The sequence below is a fragment of the Urtica dioica genome, chromosome 4 (genome assembly GCF_054948205.1).
Source record: "Urtica dioica subsp. dioica isolate 48M chromosome 4, U.dioica_male_clone48M_v1_H2, whole genome shotgun sequence".
NCBI classification, from domain to species: domain Eukaryota; kingdom Viridiplantae; phylum Streptophyta; class Magnoliopsida; order Rosales; family Urticaceae; genus Urtica; species Urtica dioica.
The window spans coordinates 6,891,871-6,907,324 of NC_142759.1; the positions used below are offsets into that span (position 1 = coordinate 6,891,871).

At 35.8% G+C, this 15,454-nt stretch overlaps 1 protein-coding gene and 1 pseudogene across 2 annotated transcripts; both read right to left on the bottom strand.

Annotated features, from left to right (window-relative positions):
• Window positions 1–665: 665 nt before the first annotated feature.
• LOC149399847 (dehydrodolichyl diphosphate synthase 6 pseudogene) lies at window positions 666–3,498 on the bottom strand (annotated as a pseudogene). Its single transcript, XR_016296598.1, has 2 exons — window positions 3,231–3,498; window positions 666–1,737 (listed from the first exon to the last, which is right to left on the bottom strand). The product of XR_016296598.1 is annotated as a dehydrodolichyl diphosphate synthase 6 pseudogene (transcript).
• A 3,879-nt stretch (window positions 3,499–7,377) lies between these two features.
• LOC149399848 (putative serine/threonine-protein kinase PIX13) lies at window positions 7,378–9,755 on the bottom strand. Its single transcript, XM_089613737.1, has 6 exons — window positions 9,522–9,755; window positions 9,073–9,443; window positions 8,646–8,781; window positions 8,413–8,555; window positions 8,160–8,283; window positions 7,378–8,061 (listed from the first exon to the last, which is right to left on the bottom strand). The coding sequence occupies exons 1-6, from the start codon at window positions 9,586–9,588 to the stop codon at window positions 7,685–7,687; spliced, it is 1,218 nt and encodes a 405-aa protein (XP_089469863.1). The 5' UTR covers window positions 9,589–9,755; the 3' UTR covers window positions 7,378–7,684.
• Window positions 9,756–15,454: the final 5,699 nt, after the last annotated feature.

The window sequence follows — 15,454 nt, forward strand, 5'->3', positions numbered from 1 at the left end:
GGTATGACACGTATTATCATCTGGTGACGTTGAATTAAAAAATATATAAAAATAAAAATAAAAAACTAAAAGAATTATCTCTCTCTCTCGTATATAAATATAAACCCACGTCTGAAACAAAAAAAATTATCAAACCCATGTCTAAGAATTTCGCCGGTCGAATCAAAATTCATGCTTGTCGATCATTGGTTGTGGTTCTAGGAGGCAGATGGTTGTTGAACGGCGGAGCTACGAGGCACTGTGGCTTACCGGGAGTGGTCTTCTGATCGTCGCCGGAGACAAGGCAGAACCACCACCTGCAACTACTCACTTCGCCAAGCTCCGAACCTCCGCGCGCTCTGTTTTTATTATGTTTCTATTGACTTTTTTCTACATTGTTCGAGATTCTAGTGGATATCAGAAAGCCCAGCGTGAAGCTAGAGAAAGTTAGCGTGAAAGATGGCGGTTACCAGTGGAAAAATCCTGTTGATGAGACTGTTAAATGGAGGATTGGTGGATTTCACGGTGTAGAAGAAATGAGAGGTAAAGTTTTTTTTTTTTAAAGTAAAAATTAAATATAATTAAAATTAATTATTAATTTACAATTTTCAAAGTTACCAGATGATGACACGTGTCATGTCATTCAATTTAACACCGAAGGTTGTAACGGAGGGACAAAATATTGGCCTTGGGTATTTCTCTTACAATTTTTTAAATTTTGGTACTTAAGTGTTACAAACCGTAAACATCGAGTCTATTTGTCGCTATTTGAAAATTTTGAATAGGCGACGCAATCGACAAATTCGAATACGATAAATATCTTTGAATCCGATGGCAACACAAAAGTACTGTATTTGGTGACCGATCTGATGAATATGGTATGTAACACATAAACTCATATGGATTAAACAACATAGGAGGAATTCCAATCATGTCTTCTTTTTTTTCTTCTCCAAGTAGCTATAGCTTCTTTGAAAGTTAAGAACTGCCCAAACCAAATGCCATAAGCCTAACTCCGGCCAAAAGGCAGAAGGAGAGTACAAGGAACTATAAGCCGTCTGCCAAAGGAGGAAATTGCTGAGTCGCATCTCACCCGAGCTTCGAACCACAATGTCCGGATCCGGCGCTACCGCCATATCCAAATGCCTCTCCAAATCAACAAGCTTTACACCACAAAACTTTCTCCCTCTAATTTTCCCCTCTTCTTCCTTCTCTTTGCACGCTTCTTTCACCGCGCGAGTGATCTCGTCGCACGAAGTGTAAGCCAAGCATATATTGAGGACGGTTTTGCTATTTCGCGACGTGGCTCTCGTCACCTTCTCGGCCACCGTTCTAATACGCTCGTCGAAAAGGCTCAAGTCGCCGACGAAGTTCACTCTCACGTTGAGTCGGTGCGCAATGCTTTGGGGATCAAGCATGTCCTCGATCTTTTCGTGTATCAAGTCCATCAAGAAAGACACCTCTTCGGGCTGCCTCTTGAAATTGTCGATGCTAAACGCGTACGCGGTCACGTATTTCACTCCGAGCTCGGAACATAGCGCGACCATGGTCATGAGAGTCCAATACCCGGCCTTGTGGCCGAATCCCACGGCCGAGTTGAGCTTCTTGGCGTACCTTCGATTTCCGTCCATTATAAACGCGATGTGAGTGGGGATCGGACCGACTGATAAGACCATGAACAAGCATTTCACTGCCCAAAGGACCAACTTTTCAAGCCATTGCCTTGCGCTTCCACCCATTTTGTCCATTGTAAGAGATCTACACCCAACAACGCAAAAAATAAGAAGAACAAAAAAAATATAAACCATTGACGCAATCAAGTATGAGCTCATTTGCGTATGAATCTTAAAGACAAGAAATAACACATTTTTTTTTTATAAGAGAGCAATGTGATGTGATAGAAACAACTGATGTTAATGTTAAGCAACTTTTCAGACACCTCTTGTGAGGCAAGGAATGTGATACACTTTTCATTAACTTCTGTTGAATCATGCAACAGATTAATTCTGCTAAGGAAACACTTAATCTGTATGTGTGTTTTGCTTTTCTATATATATATATATTTTTTAAAAGTTAATTGAAATATTTAGTCCAATTGTAAATTTACCCGTTACATTTAAAAAATAAAAACAAAAGCTGCATGTTTTGTTTATATATAACATCTGAATGTTACTAATCACAATGTTTATAATTCATAGTTAACTTTTAACAACTTAGGAATTTGTATCTACCATTTAATAGTTATTTCTAAACCAAATCTTAGCTTTTATTAATTTTATAAACCAGGTATATGTCTACTTTGCCCCAGGTAATTTGGGTATTTTCATAAATTTCGAAGAATCAAATATGCTTAAATTATTTAGTCACTTCACACCTCTTTTTTTAGCCGTATGAAACAAATATGGCTAAAAAAAAAATTAAAAAAAAAAAAAAAAAAACTTAAAAGTATTGGCTCCAATTAAATTTATATTATTATTATATACATCATGCATGAGTCAATATATTATCTACATAGTTAAATTTAAATTTAAGACGTTCTAGAAATATGGATAAATATGAAATTTTAACCTATTACATTTAATGTCACTTAATATAATTGGCTATTTTTCTAAAAAAATTCAAACGTGGTCTAAATCTCAAACTTTGAGTTTAAGGTGACCTAATTACTTACATAATTCTTAAATTTACTACTTTACTACAAAACTTACAACTTTACTATTTTCTTAAAAAAAAAACTTAAACCATTGGGAAATGACTATTTTGTATGTTTTTCTTCAACAAATTTGTAAATCAAAGTCCTTATTTATATGCTTTAAAAAATAAAAAATAAAAAATAAAAAAAGACCTTATTTACTATTTTTAACAAATTAGGTGGCTACATCAAACTCACAAACCATAGAAGTGTTTTTCAGTAAAGTTGGGATCTGCGAGACCAAAAAAACAGACGTCTATGAATCTTTTCGTCCGGAGATTTCAGTAAAATCTTTATTTTTTTTGTTGCTGGTGGTGGGTGTGGAGAATCGTACTCTTTACGGGCATTATCTGGTCAGTTTATTATGTCTTTAGTTAAGAACTTTTCATATACACTTAGTTTCAAGCGTGGTATTATCTCCAGAGTCCAGACATGACGCGAAAGTATGACTGACAAACATAATGGTGATCATAAGAAGTTTATACTATAACCACTCACGGAAACAAAATAACAAACCAAAGGAATTGAAGTAAACGTACAAGATTGAAATTAGACAAACCTTAGAGAGACGTTGTACTTGTATTGCGGTGAAGACTGAATTGTGATCGCGAGAAAGGTATAGAGGATTTTAGTGAGTTTTTAGGCCATTTTATTTTAAAATTGTTAGTTGAAACTGAAGCTACTCTAACTTATGAAACTGAGTCTCTAAATTATAAAATTGAATGAATGAGTCTGCAAATTTGTCGTGGCGTTGAATTCTGGAATTGGGGGTCCCGTCTGCCGACAGCGCGTGCGCGAAGAAGGAAAAGAAAAGCTTGATATTTTTATTCTTCAACAAAAAAAAAAAACTTGATATTTTTAGTTTGTTTGTATTTTGCAGAAAGAAAAATCTATTGCCATAATTGTAAGCCACGAAGGACAACAATAAACAAATATACTAAATTGGGTTATGAGTTGTGTGGCATACATAAGCATGTGCCAATATTCGAAATCTGATACGTACGACGTTTTGAAACTTAATTAATGAGACAGCTGTGATATAAAGTATGGTTATTTTTATTGATTGGTTGATTTGTGGTAATTACTTTAGTAGAGTTCATTTATTTATAGAACATTAAATATTAGAGTTGATTCGTATTTTTTTATAGCGAGAGATATAAGATTCATTATAAATTTGTCCAAATCGAAAGTATGACAAATGAAAATTTGATGCTCAAAATGTGATGACAAATATAAATAATAGTAAACATAAATAAATTTGTTGCGAATGAGAATGAATATCAAATAATATCATGTGCATGTAAATTGAGACCCGATTTTAATTATCATCTCATGTATAGACTTTCATCTGTCATCTCATACGAAAGTCATAGATATTTACTCCACCTTATAGATGATTACACAAGTTATACGGCAATTATTCCCTCTTATATTAAAATGTGAAACTATAAAAAACTTTTATTAGGTTCACAAAATACGTATAGAATACAATTTATGTGGAGAGAAAGAGAGCTTATAAGAAATTTCAAAAATTAATTATGTGCCCAAATCTCATGACACTTGATATGGTATTAGAACATAAACACAGTCCGAACCGTTATTTGCTCAAATCTTTGAAGTTCCGCTTAAGATGATGACCATTTATTGAAACAATTATCATTTTGAGGGAGTGTTTTACGAACAACTAATTGATCAGTATGACCTAAAAGCTATGTCTGTGATTAGTTTTAGTATTTTGGTCTTGCATGACGATATATATGCATCGTTTTCCAATTTTAAGACAATATATATAAAAATAAATATGAATTAATATAATGTGTAAAATTCAGTCCTCGAATTTGTGCGTGGATCTTCAAGTGTAACCATATATGCTATGAGAAATTTGGTAAAAAGAAATTGACAAATTACACGTAAAGTTCGGTTTCCATCCGATATCCATAATATAAAATAAAATATCTCTCTCGTTGAATTAAATATCTCTGAAGCAGGCCCGGCCCAAGGTCCCCTCCCGAGAAAAGCCCCTTCTTTTTTTTATTTTTAAGCAAAACTTTAGCAACTAACTGAAACAAATCACCATATTAAACCCAGCCCAAGTATTAAACCCAGCAACGTTTTAGCTGTGCTTTTTTGGGCAATTAAGCCCATTCTTTAACCTTTTTTTTTTTTTTTTTTTCAGGTCTGCATTAAAAACCAACGGTTTACAACAGCGTTTTTTTTCTTGCTCATTTTTATGGGAATTATTGTATTTCAAGGTTTTTAAGAGAGATCAAGTTTCCACCAATCTATTTTTATCTTAATGAAAATGTTAAATACTTGGTGCTGTTCTATGGTGTTGAATCGTTCTCAAATGTTTAGTTGCAATCTGATGTGCCAGCATGCTAACTCCGCCAAAGATATCCCATTTTGTTCAATAGGATAGCTTCAATGTGCATATCACATCAGATAATGAAATTCTCATTATTATGCAAAGTTTAAATTCAAAATTTCAAGTAACTTACAATATAGGTTGATTATAAGGATTTACATTTTAAAGTTCCATCTCAAGCAAGAAAAATAGATTTTGTGTAATTTTTTTAATTTTATAATATGATTTTTTATTATTAATTTGAGTTGTATTGTAAGTTGATATTTAGTATTTTTTAATACTAATTTTGTGATGTGTTATTTAAATATATATATATATATATATATATATATATATAATTAAAAAGGACCTTTTTTCGACTCTCGCTTAAGGTCCATGAATTCTTTGAGCCGGCTCTGCTTAGAAGCCAAACTAATTGAGAAAACTATGGTCCATCGACGTATAAGGTCGAATGCTAGAATAAAAAAAGCAATCAAGCAATTTTGATCATATTTTTTTAATTAAAAAAAGGCAAGATAAAATAAAATAATAATAATAATAAATAAAAGAAGCTAAATTTCATGTGCTAGAAGATAGTACAAACTAGAAAAAATAGTAATTTTGAATAAAGCAACAATATGAAATTATTTAACTTGATTAGTATGATTATTCAATTAGTAGGTGGAAAAACTTATTATTTTTAAGCAGTTTTAATCAAAGTATAAACAAGTAAACAATCAAACAAAAGCGAGTAAAGGACACAAGAGAATTGATAAGCATGTTCGGCTATAAACAACTTATTCAGAGTGACTGATACGTTCGGGTGAAAACAATCCATTATATCAATCAGTTAAATTAATATGAATATTAAGTTTGATAACTCATAACTGAAAATTTTGAAGTTTCTAGTTAAATTTGTGCGGGAGGACAATACAACACAAATAATCCGAGTCTTAAACATTTTCTTGCAGTTTCGCTCGAACAATTTTAGCAGAGTTCTTTTGTCAAACCAAACTTTGGAACAAAAGATCCAACACAAGAGATCCTAGACCTGTGTCACCCGTGTACACATTCTTTGATTTTGTTATGCTGGTGCGAGACGACGAATTCGCACACGAAATTTTTGCCTTTATATACTTTAAAAAATGATGTTTATTGTTTCAATGAATTTCCCGTTTTAGCCTTATTTGTGGCCTTGTGGCTTTGGCGCTAGCTTTAGGATAATTTAATGGAACAATTATAATAACTGACCTTAGAAATGTATGTAATTATTTGCTTAACGAAAAGTTGAAAGTTTTTTTTTGGGTGAAGCGGCTATATAGCCAAATAGAACTTAAGCTTTTGCAAAATAGTCATAGTTTGTCAATTATAAGCAAACTAGCCAACTTAATCTAGGTTGGATTAAATTTAATCCCAACGAACTATAAAGACAGAATGTAAGGTTTATGATAGCTGGATTAAAATTAATCGAGGCAGGATTAAATTTAATGACAATCTGGAAATCCAACAGATCTGAAGCAGAACCGAAACATCTCCTTCTTCGGCGACGCGATTCTTGCGTCCTCGACGCTCGCGATGTTCCCGGTCGCTCCGACGGCGGCGGCAAAACCGGATCGCTGCGGGAGAAGACTCGACGGAGACGGCGTCACCGGAGGCGGCGATGACGGAGACGGCGAGGGCGGCGAGATCGCGGAGAGGAGTGCTGGTACAGCCTGGGCTTCACGGAGCGGAGGTAGTTCGCCTGGTTAGGGATTCCGAGTCCTCCGCCGTAGGCCTGGTGAGACTGGAACTCGACGAGAGTCCGCTTTTCGATGAGAGTGGTGGCGTGGGGGCTCTGGCGAGCAACGCAGTGTGGTCCAGAAAGATGGCTATTTGAGAGATGGCTATTTTACCAAACAAATGAAATTATGGCTATTTTGCAAAAGCAATAGTTTGAGATTGGCTAGTTCATACCATTTTTCCTTTTTTTTTTTTTGTTCTTTGAAAGGATATAAATCAGTGTAATAAGTTGGTCGCGGAAGTCGTTGGTTCCCCATACACTTTTTCTTTTCTTTTGTTTGTTAGTTTATTTATTTTTGTGTTTTATGATTGATATACTTTTCTTTTGGTTGACATGTATATATTTCACTATCCTGGTCTACGCTCCTTGGTCAAGCAAGCATCTCTCTGCTGAAGAACACACTTGTCAATGAAGTTAATAATATTTAGTGGAATATCAATTTTTTTTAATCGGATAGTGGAATAATTTGGTCACTGCCGTTACAACTTTTATGACTTAATAATCAACAAATCACCTATCTTTTTTTCTTCTTTTCCGGCAGTAGAAAACATAATTACCAACCACCAAATTGACTATTTGAGCTTCACCACGCACGAGATATATAATAAGCACATGACACCCTGTCATTACAAGCAAACTCGAAACAAAATAACTAAGAATCGATATAACAAAACTATCCTCTTCCTAAATACACAATGGACCTCAAAAAAAACAAAAAAAAAAACAAAAAAAGTATAGGCCTATACAGCATGATGGTCCCTCCAATCTGTCCTCAACAATAATCTTGATGAATGCAATATACAATTTCTATACCAAACAAACAGAAGACAAAAACAAAGTAATCTACAGAGATTGAAAAAAAAAACACTCCATTTACAGGACGACGATGCTATCGCCTAGCACCACGAGAACTGTAATGAGAGCGAGACGAGGACGAGTTGGATTGGGTTCGATTCTGGGCCATGGCCTCGATCGCTTCCAAGGCCTCGACAACGTCGATCATGGAGGGTCGGTTCTTGGGCTCGACCTCCAAGCACTTGAGGGAGAGCTGCGCCGCTTGCATCGAGGCCTTGGGCGTGTATTGACCGTCCATTCTCCCGTCCATGATCGTGCTCAGCTTCCTCTTCGATCTCAGGAACGGCTTAGCCCACTCAACCAGGTTTTGTTGCCCACTTGGCCGCCTCGAATCCAGAGCCCTCTGCCCCGTCAGCATCTCCAAAAGGACTACCCCAAACCCGTACACGTCGCTCTTCACGTACAGATGGCCTACGCTAGGTCAAGTGCAATTACGATGAGATTAGAGTACATTCAATGGTTTATCTTTTTCGTAGAGTTTTTTTTTTTTTTTTTTTTTTTAAATTTACCTGTGGCCATGTATTCGGGGGCTGCGTAGCCATATGTGCCCATGATCCTCGTCGTGACGTGGGATTCTCCGCCGGCCGGCCCCAATTTGGCCAAGCCGAAATCGGAGATTTTCGCGTTGTAGCTCTGCGCGAGACGAAATGTAGGTACTTAATCAATGGAAGTATTTTTTTTTCTACGCGTTTGATGGCTGACAATGTTTTATTTAAATTTACCAAGTGAAGTTGGTATTTTGCTAGAAGATCAAATACATACCCCGTCGAGGAGTATATTCGAGGCCTTGAAGTCTCTGTATATGACTTTCTTTTCGGAGCTGTGAAGGAAAGCTAGCCCCCGAGCAGCGCCGATTGCTATTTGGAGCCTCCTCTCCCACGACAATGGTTCGATGTTGGGACTCCCTGCTCCCAAATGAAAATGAACGGACACGTTTATTTCGCAGCCGAGAAGAAAATGACATTATTGAATTTTGGTAATGTTGATTAGTTTACGTCGAAAAAGATGGTTTTCTAAGCTGCCCTTTTGCATGAACTCATACACAAGAAGCAACTCCTTGTCCTCCCAACAATACCCCAAAAGCTTCACCAGATTCGGATGCGATAGCCGCCCTAGAAAGTTCACTTCCGACTGCATTTTCATTCAATTTTTCGCCAAAACGAGAAGAAGAAGAAAAAAGGATCAATAAACTCAAAAATTGACTGCTCAATTCTAGTGACATTGCTAAATAGCTCAAGTTCACCAACTCGTAATAATTTGGTGCACAGTCCTAATTATTATACAAAAAAGGCAATTCGGTGCTGACATATTAATTAAGTAGGTAGGTTAGTCAATTAGCTATGCGTTTAATTCTGTTGAAGCCAGTTTAATAATTGCTGAATCTAAAATGAAATTAATTAGTTTTTTTTTTTTTCAATATACCTGCCACTCCTGAAATCCTTGGACGCTCTCGGAATTGAGCTTCTTGATGGCGACAATAATTCCGGTACCGGCCTTGGACGGAGCGAGAGTCCTCTCGTCGACCCATCCTTTGTAGACTTTTCCGAAACCGCCTTCGCCGAGGACACTACCAGGACTGAAGTTCTTAGTCGCCGATCTCATCTCCGAGAAGCTGAACTCCCTCAGGTTCGGATTCTCCAGAACTCGCCCTCCGTCGTACGACCACTCCTCCGATATCTGGCTCGTTGTCGTCGTCGTCGTCGACGTCATCACCGTCGTCGTCGCTGTCTCCGCCGCAGAGAGACCGTTCGTCGTGCTCGTCGTGTTGCTGAACCTTGGCTCACTCCATGGACCTGTAAAATTGAAGCTCGATTGGTCTGTTGAATGAGTCGCATGAGTTTGACCGTGAGTTGATTGGATTGGGAGCTTACCATTTCTTGAAGAGGAATGATTTGGATTTGGAGGAGAAGCAAAAAGAGTTCCAAAGCATTGACCCATGGATAGATTGTGAATTTTGATTTAGTATTTTGGATGAAGAAATTTATTTGGAAAATTGAGGAAGAGCATGAACATGGAAGTTTAAGAAATAGTAAAAAGAAAAATGTTATATGTTTTATATAAAAAATATATATTAGAGAGAGAGAGAGAGAGAGAGAGATTTTATTATTATTGTGGACGAGGGCGAGGAATGAGAAAAAGATATATTATATAGTTAGGAGTTTTTTTTAATGAAGAATTGTTAAGAGATGGTCTTCTTATATAATATTGATTTATATTTTTTTAATAGTGCGTGTTTGAGAACATAATTGCAGCTAATGTACTATTCCTACCAGGACACTTGCCATGGAAGCTGGGTGTGTTTTTATTTATAGTAAGATGTTTAATTAATGTTAGGACTAATATTTTCTCACATTTGGCGTGGATTACGCTGTATAATTGAAAAAAAAAATTGAGCTGAGGTTAATATTACATCAGAACTTAAGATGTTGATTCAAGGTACTTAATAACTCACTCAATTAAAGTCGATCGGTTATTGATTGTTTTTATTTAACATTTTTTGGTTAAGAACTTGTGTCAGAATGTAGGCCCTACATTGTAGGGTTCCCAAATGATAAGTGTTCAAAATTTCAAATATCTTTTATGTTAAATCAAAATTATATTGCTGGAATTTATTTGCTTATGCAACTACAAATCTATAATTAAAATTACAAAACAAATCTATATATCATATGTCTCCTAAATTTATATTTTTTTTTTACTTTTTTCTTCGAACCAAACTATTTATAATATTATATGCATGAAAACTGACACTATTTTTCTTTAAAAAAAAAAAAAAAAAAAGTCAATGAGTTTGGGTGGTAGAGCCCACGACTGCATAAACTCCCCATAATCGTTCCTGGTCTACATTTAATGTATGTTTTGGCCTTTGATTTTCCATAGAAAAAACAATGGAAAATACATTTTCTTTTTTGAAGTTTCCTGATTTCATAAAAGATTTTTTTTTCTTTTTTGAGAAATTCATAAAAGAAAACTGGAGTACATTTTCTTTTCTTTCTATTTTTTCCTCGAAAATACATTTTCATAGAGGAGTGGATGATACTTCAATAATGATATCTAACATATTTTCATAGTTAATTTCAATCTTAAATGTATTTTTTTCTGAATATTTAGCTGTTAGATACTTCAAGAATGATTGCTAACATGAGATAAGAAATTTAAGTAGTTAATCTTTTTTTTAGGGAAATGGCCAGATGTAATAGTCTTTTTAATTATTTGGACCAAAATATAGAGTTTTTTGTTTTGGACACTTTTAGTAGTTGCTTAAGTGAGCAAATACATATTTGCCCTTCTTCTTCATTCTTCACGTTATCTTCTTCTTCTTCTCTCCTCACCCGCGCGACATTGGAGAGCAAACAGAGTAAGGAAAAAAAAATTCCAGACCACATCATCCAAACTCTCTTCCCGGCCGACCACCCAAAATCATCACTGCCACCTTTCCTCGCCTTTTTTCTTCCTTTCCTATTCCCTCGCGCCACCACCGAGTCTCCTCCATCGCGCGACTCACAGCCACCGATCCTCCACCGCGTGTGCGCCGGCCGAGAGAAGGGAGAACGCCGCTGCCGAGTCTCCTCGAGCGCTCGACCGCCGTGAAGTGTGCGCCGCCGCGAGCTAGGAGAAACGTCGGGAGGGAGAGAGAGCTTGTGGAGGAGGCCGGATTTCAGGAACATAGAAAGGTGAGAAGATTTCTTCAGATTGGAATCCATGTTGATTAGGGTTAGATTTTGATTTGGGGGTTTTGGTTGTGAACGTGTTTTGATGATTTTAGTTGAAGATTTGAATTGCTTTCGGTGATGATTCTTCTGGTTATGGGTTTGTTCTTGGTTTTGGACGAGTGTTGTTTTGGATTGGGTCTTGGCCGTGAGCTTGGTTTGCTTGTGTGTTTTTGGCCGTGAGCTAAGGTTGGCCGTGAGCTTGGTTTGCTTGTTTTTGGCCGTGTTTTACGTTTTGTCCGTGTGGTTCTTTTGGGTGGGAATTCTGAAATGTGTTGTTGTTGTTTAGTGTCTTGTGATAGAAAATCTGAGCCTCGGGAATTCTGAAATTTGAGATTTGATATTTCGTTCGGGCTCGGGTTTATGTTAGTTAATTCTGAGATTGAAATGTGGTTTTTATGACGAGTTAAGTAATTTAGAAATTGACTCAATGTTCATTTCTGAATTTCACAGCTCAGTCGCAGATCAAGTCAAAGCGAGCGAAAATCGGCGGAAACTGAGCGAGTCGAAGCCGAATAGTAGCGAATTCAGAAAAATATTTTAAATCTCGATCTCACTCGTGAGTCATTTATCACTTTATAGCGTTACACTCGAGTTTTAATTTTTGGAATTGAGATTGTATTCAGGGATTATTAATTATTGATTTAAGAATGTTCGAGAATTTAAATTCTAGTTAATTAATTCAGAATTCTCGGTTTGTATGATTTTTCGGATTATTCATTTAATTTATTTAAGACTCGTTAAATTCTCGAACCCCTGAACCGACTCGCAGTGAATCCCGATAATGAACCTTAAGCTCGTCAGCTTCTCCCGAATCATTGACTAATGAGATTTCAACAATTGAACAACTATTGTCATTTATGTTTAGGAATTAAAGACGTAAAAAAGACATAAATTACTGAAATTGTAACATAATTAGTCATTCATCCATTATTGAAATACACTTCAAGTTTCAAAAAGACATATAATTAGTCATTAAACTATAATAACTGAAATTAGTTCCAAAAACACATACAACTATAATAATTCATCCATTCCTCTCGGACAAAGGAACTGGACTGTTGCATGTAGTCTGGTTGTGACCAACTTCTCCACATCGCGAACACTTCCTAAGAATAGGCTATTCCCCTTGAGAATGTATCCGTCTCTTCTTCGGTCTACCGACGACACGTGATCTGTATGTCGGAGGCTTGTCTCTCATTTATACAACAAATATGTTCACTCTCATACCTGAATAAGAAAATTCAAAAATCATAATAACTTTAGATTGGTATGTATAATTGTAATAAAAACTGTCATAATTAAATTGTAGACTTATAAGTCTACAATTAACAACAATTGTAGATATCGACGTCTAGAGTTGTAGTAACTGTAGACTTATAATATCTACAATGAGACTATTTGTATATATGTATATCTACAATTACACCAATTATAGATATACATGTCTACAATTCTTGTAATTGTAGACATATCGGTCTACACCTTCAGCTGTTGTAGACTAATAAGACCGATATGTCTACAATTACAAGAATTGTAGACATGTATATCTACAATTACAATAACGACGTATGACAGGGACAGTCTACAATTTCAGAGATTGTAGACATGTATATCTACAATTCAAGAACGCGAAAAAAACTCAAATGTCAAAAAACACGAAGAACAACACACAAACAAACCCAGCAACAGACAACACAGACGGCGGGTAATGGCACCAACAAACCCAGAACGACACATACTTGAACTAGATCTCCGGCCATGATTTTTTTGCCTCACCACCGGATCGCAGCCATGAACAGCGTCATGATTTAGAAACAAAGCCATGTGTTGAATCTCAACAAGGTTCATCCTCATGTGCTCACGTACTCGAGCTCGTCGGTGGTGAGCGAGGACGACCAACATAAAAAGGTAAGCTTTTTTTGTATGTCAAAATGAACGAGAGAGAAAAACAGAGGAGAGAGAGAGAGAGGGAGAGAGAGAGAGAGAGAGAGAGAGAGCTCTGAGAGGGTGAGAGCTTTTTTTGGCTTCATGAGCAAGTTTTGGATTAAAATGAACAAAATTAAAGGGCAAAGAGGGTAACAAAGATTTATCTCTCCTCATATTGATAGTATAATTGTCCAAAAACATAGAACACAACATTTTGGTACAAACTTTCCAAATCACTACTAGATGGGGCCATTTCCCTCTCTTTTTAATCTTATTTCTGGCCCATATTTAAGAATGTGGCCTTCTGCCAGGATTCGAACAATTTAAAAGCTTTTTCTCAAGTTTTTTTTGTTACTCCCACGACCCTATTTTTAATAATAAAAAGGCATTAATATCATAATTGCAATAATATTTTTTTTAAGATAGGTTGACATGAAAAATCACCTCAAAGTATTCTCGACAATTCACAATGAAAATGTCGATTCAAATTAATAGATGAATTTTCGGAATTATGTAACGAGATCAAATCAAATTTATGACAAAATTGAACAATAATAAAATAATGTAGATAAATAATCGAAATATGGCTCTGAGCTTTTATTGAATTATTGTAGCGAGATACATAGTAAGCAGTTGAGATAACGAAAGATGACTGTGAATATAAAGAACAGGTGAGCTCGGATCAATATATAATTGCAAAGAGTTAATAATAAACAGCATGTGCCAAAATAACCCCACGAGCCTTGTATTTGTAGCTGTAGATGATGATGGATGAGCTCCGATTCTTCAGGGCCACCTCGCACATAAAAAACGCTCCACGTTGCTCGTCCAATTGCCACGTTTCACTGGGCGTCAAGGAAGCCATTGAAGGACATCAATTCGAGCTAACACGAGGGTGAGCTCGGGCAGATAGTATTACGTGATACCAAGTTGAATCTGAAGGAAGATCTCAGCTCAACACTTTTCATGTGCTTCTAATCCCAAATTCCCCTATGAACTTGGACCAAATTAGTTATTTGGACCTAATAATTATGTATTAATAGAGGAAGAAATCCAACATCAAGACTATCATGAAATTTCGAGCACATTTTCGGCTTTTTGGTAAGCTATTATTGTGCTTTAACACATTTTAGAATGATATATATACACCACGGTTCTTACATTAGTTAGTATGAACTAAATTGTTTATTATGTGATGGCATTTCGGAACTAAAAAACTAAATATAGGTAGATAATAGTTAATACAATACAAATACTAAATCTGCTTCGCTACGTAAGCCATCTAAATTGTAGGAATCGTAAATTAGTCAACATTTTGTAAATTTTTTGTAAATAGTCAAGTTGCATACGTGACATGTTATTAACTGCTTATTTTTTTACATGTTTGTCTTTTATTAATTTCGGCCAAGTGTTTCAAATTAGACAGTTATTTTTTTAAAATTTGAATCAAATATTGAAATCGATTTAGGAAGTTTCTAACGTGAGAATTTGAAATTTTCCAACAGATTGAGTTATGGCCGAAAATTTGATTTTCTTTTTAATTAATGAGCTGAAAATAATGGACGAAAATTGACTGGGTTATAAGAGTATTTTTCTATCCCATAAATAAAGGTGTCCTGACTATTTACAGGATATTAATAAAACGTGTACTATATTACAAAACACTATAAACATGTATGGCTAAATAGCTTTATAATCCTATTTAGTATTCACAATCACAAGAAATAACCATAAATCGTTGAAGGTGCACAAGAAATTTAGTGTTATTATTGCGCGCAGGCTAATTGATATTTAGGGTGACTTAACGCTTAAGTACCTTTATTATTAACATTTAATTCTATGGCGCGTGGCTAAAATAAAAAAAAGGAAACAAAGTGATAGAAAAGGAAACAAAGAGGTTTTCTTTCCGTTGCAATTAGCTACGTGTACAACTGGACAGCTACAGCCGTTGGATCAGATAACAATCCAACGGTGATAAGATTAGTGATTGAGTTAATTGAGCCCCAAGTCTAACCTTGTTATAAAAGATCGCCTGAGAAACTTGTACCGCGTTTCATTTCTTCTTTAATTCTCTCTCTCTCTCGATTTAGGGTTATTGAATGGCGATTTAGGGTTTATGCCCCGCCGTATCTACTCGTTCCCAGCATGTCCCTCTTTGCCTCGTC